The 9394-nt window shown below is 55.4% G+C and overlaps 3 protein-coding genes across 3 annotated transcripts in view; 2 read left to right on the top strand and 1 right to left on the bottom strand.

Annotated features, from left to right (window-relative positions):
* The window catches only part of VDBG_01841 (conserved hypothetical protein), a gene marked incomplete at both ends in the record, with an annotated part of 2511 nt that extends 1627 nt beyond the window's left edge, over window positions 1-884 (top strand). Inside the window, one exon of the mRNA XM_003007607.1 lies at window positions 143-884. Coding sequence (XP_003007653.1) covers window positions 143-884 — 742 coding nt within the window. The remainder of the gene's footprint in view (window positions 1-142) is intronic.
* A 291-nt stretch (window positions 885-1175) lies between these two features.
* Window positions 1176-1310, top strand: VDBG_01842 (conserved hypothetical protein; the record flags this gene model as incomplete). The annotated part of the gene is made up of 1 exon (XM_003007608.1): window positions 1176-1310. One exon carries the CDS (start codon window positions 1176-1178, stop codon window positions 1308-1310), a length of 135 nt encoding a protein of 44 aa, XP_003007654.1.
* Window positions 1311-2606: 1296 nt separating this feature from the next.
* Window positions 2607-4106, bottom strand: VDBG_01843 (predicted protein; the record flags this gene model as incomplete). The annotated part of the gene is made up of 1 exon (XM_003007609.1): window positions 2607-4106. The coding sequence occupies one exon, from the start codon at window positions 4104-4106 to the stop codon at window positions 2607-2609; it is 1500 nt and encodes a 499-aa protein (XP_003007655.1).
* Window positions 4107-9394: the final 5288 nt, after the last annotated feature.

The following is a 9394-nucleotide window of genomic DNA, read 5'->3' on the forward strand; positions in this document are numbered from 1 at the left end:
TTTGTTGAGCAGCTGTTTTGCAGTGGCTCGTGTTGACGATCAATGGACTGGTCGCGGTGCAAGGCGTTGCGTATACAGCAGTCGTTCTGTACGTGCTACTCCTTGGAGCTGTTGCAACTTTGGCCATGTACTGGCACAAGAGGATCACGGGTCTCTTGTGGGATCCGCGGTCTATCGCCGACGTTGCGCACATGATGTACAAGTCGAACACTCTTGACGACTATGAGAGAACCGAGATGATCAGGGACAGGAAGGCGATGCAATCCATTCTTTGCAACCGCCGCGTCGACCGGCTGGGCTATTGGCAGATGGAAGGCCCCGACGTGACGCCGTGGTACGGTATCGGAATCGACAATCATATCTCTGGCAGGAGAGGACGGAACGACGTGGAGGACATGCCACAAGACGATATTCGCCAACGCGAGTCTATGAACTCACTGACAATGTCCCTGGTTTCGGGGGTGGACGACAAGATTCGGAAACAATACCTACCCTGGTTCCTGCGAGACGGACAGATGATTGGCTTTGCTGTGATCAGCACGCTCCTTCTGGTGGCCCTGATCGTTGTCTCCTTCACGCAGGGAGCTAGCTGGATGCGAGGCTTCCGCCCCGGTCACTTGTCTGTCTATCCCGCAGAGGGCAATTTTTCAGCGGCCAACTTCCTCTTCAGCTTCATTCCGAGTCTGCTTGGCGTGCTCCTGTACTTGTTCCTCCAGTCTCTGGACATGTCACTCCGCACTACGCAACCGTGGGCAGAGCTGAATAGCGCCTTGGGTTCGCCAGCCGGTCGATCCGTGCTCTTGGATTACGCCGCTTGCCACCCGTTTCAGGCCACCCTCCATGCTGCGAGGAACAAACATTGCGCGTTGCCGCCGTCTCACTGATGAGCACGTTGGCTGTCTTCATTCCGATCCTTGCCGGCGGCCTGTTCATGGCCCGAAACATTGAGGGAATCAACGACACCCGCATGCGGCCCAACAGGGCCGTGTTTTTCATCGGCTGGGGGCTGCTCATCCTGTACTGGTTTTGCACTCATGGCGCTGGTGCCCTGTCGCTTCTCGCACCGCCTGCCTCATTCCGTTACCTGCGTTGCGGATATTGTCTCTTTCCTCTGCACCGAAGATGTGCGGGAAGAGAAAGGCTTCCAGTTTCCCGAAACCAAAGACAGAGAGACCATGCTCACCAAGCTGGGGCTTGGTAAGCGTTGGGAAGAGAGCCGGTGGTACTTTGGCAACGTGCCCGGCAAAGACGAGAAGCTGGGCGTGCGCCGGCTCAAGAAGTATACGGAGCGCAAGGCCAGAAGGCATTGAGCCTTTGAAGGCCGTGGGCCTTGTCCGACACGTAATTGTGGTGTTGTGTGTCATTATACACTGGCGAGGGATCACTCCCTGAGGTTGGTACAGTGGTGTTTTGTTTCTGGCGTTTTCGGCATGGAGAAACTGCATGGGTAGGCGTTTTGATTTTGCGCTTGATTTTGAGAGTTCTTTGCTTTTGCACTGTTCGCGTAACGGGAAAAAAATAGAGGGTTATGGTATGGGGTCATGTTTGTACGGCACGGGGCACGATGTTCATGGCGTTTCACGAGACATTTGGCACGAGATCCAAGACTGTATTGAAGGAAGAGGGGCTACCAGGCCGGGCTGAGAGTGAGCAGGACTGAGATGGATGAGATTGCCGCCTCGGAGAGCTTCCAGGCTGAGCAATGAGATGTACGGCTTATGTATACGTATGAAGATGATGGGAATATGAAATGTTTCTGCGCCTTTTTAGATCTTGAGTTGGTACAATGCCTCGCCTCCTCTCCCCGCAAAACCCCGTCCACCATGTGTCGTATGATGTGGTCACACCAGAACTCCATGGCGAACTGTGAATAAGATCAAGTTATGTGACAGGGCCAATCAAACACGTGTCACGGACGCGAGGCGCTCATCTTTCTTGAATATTTGATTACTCTCGTGCGTGAGGCACCATCGCCGCGAGGCAAAGCAACGTATCTCAGAGCTACATCGAATCAACAAGCCATTACTCGTTCTGCGAACCAGGCACTCTCTGCTGACGACGACGACGACACTGACAACAACAACAGCAACAAGAAGAGGAAGAATAAGAGGAAGACAACATAGGAGACATAAATGACAGTATTGGCGGCTCGAAACGTTCATTGTGGTGGCCGATTACTTTCTCCTCCCCCCCCCCCCTTCCAGCTTCCCTCTCTCTTTCCCACTTACACGAGGCGAGCGGTCAACCCCTCGCGCCCCTCCTCCTCTTCTCTTTCTCGCCTTTACCATTTTGACACTTCCGATGGCGCCGTGAAAAGAACGGAACACATGACCCCCAAACCATTCCCTTACCAATTGACTATTCGCCCAGACCTTGATCTTTTTCCCGTCTAACGGAGGCTTCGTTTCGTAGAGGCATAACTGATGATAGAGTATCTCGATGAACAACGTGGTCGTGGTTTACATGACTTTGATGACATGATGCAGAGTAATAAACAGAACAAAGAAAACACAGGACAAAGAGAAGAGACTGAAACCCAAGGCTTTGGTACGACATGAGAGAAGAAGAAACGGGAAACGACGCGGACGACGGAGTACATGTCGCCCTTATGAACTGTGGCCCCGGGAGCCCCGGCCAAACATGCGGCCAAAAACGTCGCGGGCACGATGCTCCTCGGTGTCGTCGGCGGCACGCCAGGCCACTAGAGACTCGCCGCCAAAACGGGGCGCGTCGCCGCTACGGCGCGGGCTGGCGGGCTTAAAAGTAGCAGCGCGGCGAGACTTGACGAGGCGTGCAATGGGAGGGCTATCATCTGACTCTGAGTCTGAGGAGTCAAAATCGAAGAACGAGGCTGATGGGGCGGCGGATGACGGTTCGTAGGGTGTCCGGCGGCAGGGAGGCAGAGGTGCGGAGCGAGGATGGACGAGATCGGCGAGGTTGGTGGAGGGGAAGTTAGGCAGCGTGGACTTGACTGTCGTTGGATCCGAGACGAGAGAACCGCCCATAGTGCGGGCGGAGGAGGTTGATGTGCGGGGAAGCATGGCGAACGAGGACGATGTGCGAAGGGCTGGAGATAGAGTACCGATTAGGGTGGCGCCGGATAGTAGGCGGATAGGCGCCGAGTGCGTGTGGATGGGTGATGGCCGCGAGGTCTTGCGAGGCTTAGGCGTGGGGGATTCAGCAGCAGGTAGGGAGGAGGTGCGCGGTGGTGGGACAACAAAAGAGGATGTCGCTGTCGTTGTTGCTGACGATGATTTGGTTGTTGTGGTGGTGGTGGTCGTCGTCGTGGAGGTGTATGAGGCCTGATGAGGTCTGGGGAAGAGGCTGTAGGATGATTTAACAGCCCTGATGGTTGTGCGCTTCTCGGCGACGGACGTCACGTTGCGACCCTTCGAGAGGCTGGGAGGCTGCTGCGCCGGCAACGTGGGCTGCTGCACGATGGTGGTGTATTCAATGGGCTTAGGCGGCAGAGGGTCGTCATCGTAGTTGATAGTGCTTGCCTTCTTGGTGCGACGAATATGTGGCGACGGGATGAGGGCGGGATACCGGGCCTTTGGTACACCGTGACCTTTCCGCGGTGTCTTTGGTGGCTGGTCATGTTCGTGGTGGTGAGGATCTTCAAAGTCATGGGGTTGATCCCCAGCCACCCAAAAGCTGTCCCACAGCTGAGATGTCGAGGCGTGGTACTGATAGTCATCATCGGGTGACACTTCAGAGTCAGAGTGGTCATCAATCAGGCTGGGCGTTGAACAGTTGGAGACCACGGACGACCTGCTCTGGTGACGGGAGAACGACCTGGAGGTCATCGTCGTTGACGGCCTAGCCTCCATCGCATCCATGCCTTCGTCCGTCTGTTCCGTGAAACTGTGCCCTGCCCTCCGGTACGGGTTGGGCTGCTGGCTTCCTTCCGCGCGCGGCAGCGAATAGTTCGAATAGTCAAAGTACTTTGACACGAGCTGGAGGTGTGCCAACTTGGTCTGCCGATCGATACTCTTCCTTTTCGTCCTGGTCTTCGATGGCGCTGCGGGTGCGGGTGCGTTCATCGTGAGAGTGAGAGTGAGATCGGTATGGGCAGGTGTGATGCCTGATTCCAGATGAGCAGACATGACGAAAGTGGGATCACAACCGCCGGGGCCTGCTCTACTTCAGGTGCGGATATGATGTCGATTTGCGTTACAAAGGTGTGTGTGTGAGCTCATCAGCAGTCTCAGGCGAGGGGGGGATGTGCGTGTCTGATCCAGGGATGGGATGCTCGCTATATGTCCAAAAGCAAGAGGTGTGGGCGATCATCCTCCATCAGTCTCCCTGATCCCTGGCCTAAACAAACATTGACCCGCTCAGCAACGGAGCCGATTGTGAGCAGACATGGCATGCCCTTCCCTGGGGGGGAAGTGTAAGGGCCGTCAACATCAGGAGAGACAGGTATGCATCGTCGTGTCTCGGTGCCGTTACGTTGGGTCTGGTACCCACACAAGCCCGCATGTCCACCTCCCAGCTGGTGGCTGAACCCACAGGCGCGGAGGATCGCCGTGGGTACCGTCTTCCCTAAACTCAGGATGGCCACAGCTTCGAGACATTCCTTGCCTTCTGCGCTAGCCCCGATCCTCGCCCTGGGAGCAGGGTGAACAGCCAGTCGGAGGCCAGCCCTGAACAAGGGAGAGCAGCGTTTGGAAAGGTCTGCGGGGATCCATGACTGCACTGGCTGGCAAGCAGGACAGTCACCAGGAGGGCAGTGGGGAGTGGCCTGTAGGCAAAGCATCACCAGGTAAGGTGAGCTGAGATGGAAGTGCTGGAATGTTGAACGTGACCGGCCATGGAAAGTCTCCCTCAGAGGCACGTCCAGCAAAACCTCTGGCAACGGGGTTTGCTCTGGGATGGGCGCCGGGGGTTTTCTTCCCCTGGCCACCCAAGACCTGTCAGATCAGACCGTCGGATCAACGATCCTGTGCCGCTCTGCAGGAGTCGTCCCGATTGACAAGCTCTATGAGACATGGATGAAAAGATGAGCACAGGCACAACCAAGGAACGAATCATGGTTCAGCAGGAGGGGCAAGAAAAAGGCGACGAAGAAGAAAAGCAACACCAATACGGCGCCGAGAGGGGGCAACAATAGCTGCCCGCAGGAGAAACAGCAGGGCAGATCCCAAGGCACCGAGTCTGTCCCAATCGCGGGACGACTGCACTTGCATCCGCCGTGGTTCGTTCCGAGGACCCTGTTCCTGCGTGTCCGAGGTGGGCACATACTGCCAAACTAATGCCAGGGGTGCAGTATGCAGCCTCTACCGCAGCAGGGAGGTTGCAAAATAGGAGCACTAAAATAAAAGGATGAGAAAAATGTGCTTGGCCCAGCGGTGTCTCACTTCCATGGTCAGTGTCGACGTACTCGAGAGGTTTCCAGGGCCTCTCTGGGGCTCACAACGCCACAGCATGCCCGCCGTTGCACCTTACTCCTGTCGACCATGGTTACACAGGAAACGTTGACCATCGTTGAGTCAGGACGAGAATGGACGATGCCACGCTAACTCGCCCCCTCCAATGCTACAAAGCTCGCCAGTCCAGGGTTCCAGGTCACGAGCAGCAGCTGCATCGCCAGCGCCGTGGCGCTACCGAGGACCCTTGGCTCCAGCTCGGCTTGGATTTTTGCGCATCCAGACCGTTCCCAAGCGCCAGACGCTTACTTCCGCCATGTTGAGACGAAGCAGTGTTGAGAACTGACAGCGTAGATGAGAATCAGCCTGGACAGGAGAGGAACGAGGATGGGGGGGGGGGCGGCTCTGAGCCGTTGCTGAGGTGGCCTGAGGTTGAGAGCGCGAGCCTCTGCCCCCAGCTCCCTGTCTCGCCGGTGTGCCTCCGAGTGCAACCGAGACAGGCAGGCCAACCTCTGCACCGTCTTGTCTGCCCACTTGGACGGACGAGCACGTTCACTCTACGGGGACCTGTTCGGCGTGGGACCAACGGTGGGGAAGAAAGGTAGAGAGCGAGAACGGGCTCGTGGTCCGCGGTCGGTGGCCTGTGGGTTGTGGGTTGTGGGTTGTGGGTTGTGGTCGGTGGCCTGTGGTCCCCGCGAGGAACGATGATGGAGGTGGCTTTCCATGCCCGCGCGCCACCCGTACCTGTCAGGGCCTTTTTGGCTTCCGATGGTCGATGACGACGGTGCATGCCTTGGCTCACCGCGCTGGCATGAGATTATCGACCGGTCTTTTCCCAGAGCAAGCCTGCTGGTGGTTGTGTGTGTGATGGTGCGCGATGGCGGCGATGATGGTGGATGGGTTGGCTGATGATCGTCAGGAACCGAGATGTTCTGCAGTGCTCTCGGAGGGACCGATCGCAGCGGTCACCAGCATGGCGCTGTTTCTCAGGTAACGGATTTGTCCAAATGGCGACCGGTCGTCGATGGCATTGTCGTTGGCAGAAGCAAGGCGACGATCGACTTGGATGATGGGAAAGGCAAGGAGGAGGCATCCGCCCCTCCACCATGCGCCCCTGCCTGCACCAGGAAGCAAGCAGCCTTGCTTGCCCTGCGCCTGCGGCTTGTGAGCGCTTTCCTTCTACCTTTGTTTCGCCACATGCGAGGCAGGATGAGGTAAGCTCCCGCGCCACGTTTCCCCTTACCCTTCTTCCCTTGTCCCCTGGGCCTTTTCCCCTGGGCAACGAGGTCCCTGCGTTATGCACCACAACACCCTTGTCTTCATCCCTTGCATCCTGAAGCTCACCACCACAACGCTACGATATCATGTCGACGGCGTCCTGATGGCGTCGTTCAGATCTCGATCTCCATGGATAGGAGGAAGCCTCTTCGATCTGCCGTTTGCCGTTTAATCGCTCAAAGCGTAGCCCATCGCCTTGCCCGCATCTAACGTCCCATCAACCGAGGCGCCCCCCCCCCAAGCGCGAGGCGCCATGCCAGCAAGACCTTCGGCGGACAGACCGTGGAATCTGAACTTCAGCCCATCTCTGCCCTCGGCACACCTCTGTCCTGCGTAGCGCAATCGCTCGCCTCTTGACGCGTTTCGATCACCTGGCTTCCTGTCGACCATGTCTGCCCCTCAGGTCGAGCTGGCCGGCTACTTGTCGTCTATCCGTCCATCTGTCCCATGCAAGTGAACCAGGACCCATCGTCGGGTGCTCCGACGCTGACGCTGGCTTTCCGGACTGGCGGGCTGCGCTTGGGTGGTCCACACCAACATTCGTTGTCCACGCCATCTTATCACATATCATATATATTTCTCCCTTTCTGGCCACCACGGGTACCACCCACCCAGCGAACAGACCTAGACCTGCCTAAAGAGCCACTTGAACTCTGACTGACCGCTGCCATTTCTTGGCTGTATGGTTCGAGACCAGAGGTGATGGGGAGCTGATGCTGCAGGGTCGTGTCGGGAACCGAGGTCTTCCGTCTCTAGTGGTAACGAGTGCAGAGCGTCATGCAGAGGTTGGCTCATGCAGCGGCGGCGGCGGCGGCGGCGATGAAGGGGTAAAAGAGGGGCATTGACTCAAGGTAGGCATCGGATGGAATTGTTGGGCGCCGCGTCGTTCTGACTCGACCACAACCCCCCTCCCTCCCCTCTATCTTGAGAATGCAGGCTGCCTTAGCCAGTCTGGGCGTCTTCAACAGTCGGGAGATCCGAAAAGTCACGGCCGCGTCGCTTACCATGAGGTCCGAAGCTACTCCAACATCAACGGGAATGCCCACAGCGGGCACCCTGCCATCGGTGTGCGTCCAGGAAGCTTAACCAGCGGGAGCCTCTTCAGGGTTCATTTAGACGAGTTGTATCGCCAGTGGGGCCTTGGCGAGGCGGAACGGCCATGTGATGTGAAGAACTGGATGTTCGATGATTCCATGGCTCGGTAAACAAAGTAAGCGTAAGAGGGGCGGACTATGGGAACTTTCCAACCAGCGGCACGTTGATAGACAGTGCGCTGCTTGGGTAAAGAGACGATATGGACGGGTGAGCGAAAGCATATTGTTGGAAGCTCATTCAGTGGGATATTTAAAGCCCGGCTTTGCTACACACTGCTTGTGCATCAGTTGAACGGTCAATCTGTGGTCAGCTGTTCATGCATTGAAAAGCTTGAGCGTGAGCGAGAAGTTGCTCACATCGTACAGAGAGGCCCGCCTTTCTACACCGCTTTCACTGTCTGAAAACCCCAATATTTGCTCTGATTTGCACTCACCGATGGTCAAGTAAACTAGCATTTTGTGTGCCGAAGTATACTTTAGCTCGCTTCAAGTAAATAAACATGTCCTTAACTAGCTGTTGTTTATTGTGATGCAGATCGACTGGCCTTTAATGGGATTGTCTTTTCGATGCTATCTCGTCAGTATATTCATCGTGTTGAGAGTGCTTCACTGCTTATGTGAACCCTGATTCATTGCTTTGACTGTGCCTGAGAGCTCTGAATACATAGGGTAGGTGATATAAGTCTTGTGATGTGATTGATGCTATCTCTCTGATTCACCGATCACGTAAGCTGTGATTCACGTGCTCTGGGAGCTGTGAATCCGCGGCCCCGATGATCACCATATCGGTGATCCTCTATCGAGATCACCCGCCCTAGGGAATCCCCTAACATGGGTTCAATAATCGGGTTATATTGTGACGATGTGTTGTGCGCAGAATATCACAAGATGAGTCACTACTTGGTATCTATTAAATGGGGGACTTGACCTTGTAGATTAGGCACTATGAAGAATGACAGCATTTGCTCTTACTTCTCGCTGATTCTCGAAGTACATCTGGTTGGGTGTTGAGGATCTGCTCTCTGCCTATCTTCACCGAAATTGAACATCGGCAGCTCGCTTCAGATCTGATACAGCCTACAGATTTTAGCCCTCGTGAACATGAGTACAAAATATATCTCAGGGCCAATCCACAAAGAAATCACTATCATCGTCGCAGCTATCGTTTTCGAAGGCGAGATAATTCATTTTCACTGGCCATTGCGCCACTGGAAGAAACAATGAAAGCGCTCTCTCGCCATGAAGGTTGCCGGAGTTTTCAGTAGTATAGAATGCTTGCAACTACAATACTATTCCCATCTTGCTACCGTTCTACTACGATCCCATATTCAATGCTGCTACGAGGCAGCCATAAGATAGAATCACACATGCAATCTATAGCAGCTTACTCCAGCTACGAAATCTGACCAGCGGCCCGGCATGAATAGCGCGAAGTCAGCCAGGTTCCTCATTTCCCACTGAATCTCCCAGCGACCAAAGGCTCCCGGCGGTAGAAATGGTCGTTGACTAAGAGAACTGCGCGGAATACCATGCTAACCAGAAGCAACGAAGGGCAACCCTAGATCGCTTGACCATTAGTATGGATGATGGATGACCAGAGAGTTTAAATAGCGAGTAGAAAATCTAACACCAGTATACCATCTGACTTGAGCG

Source organism: Verticillium alfalfae, genomic scaffold (genome assembly GCF_000150825.1).
Source record: "Verticillium alfalfae VaMs.102 supercont1.2 genomic scaffold, whole genome shotgun sequence".
Taxonomy (NCBI): domain Eukaryota; kingdom Fungi; phylum Ascomycota; class Sordariomycetes; order Glomerellales; family Plectosphaerellaceae; genus Verticillium; species Verticillium alfalfae.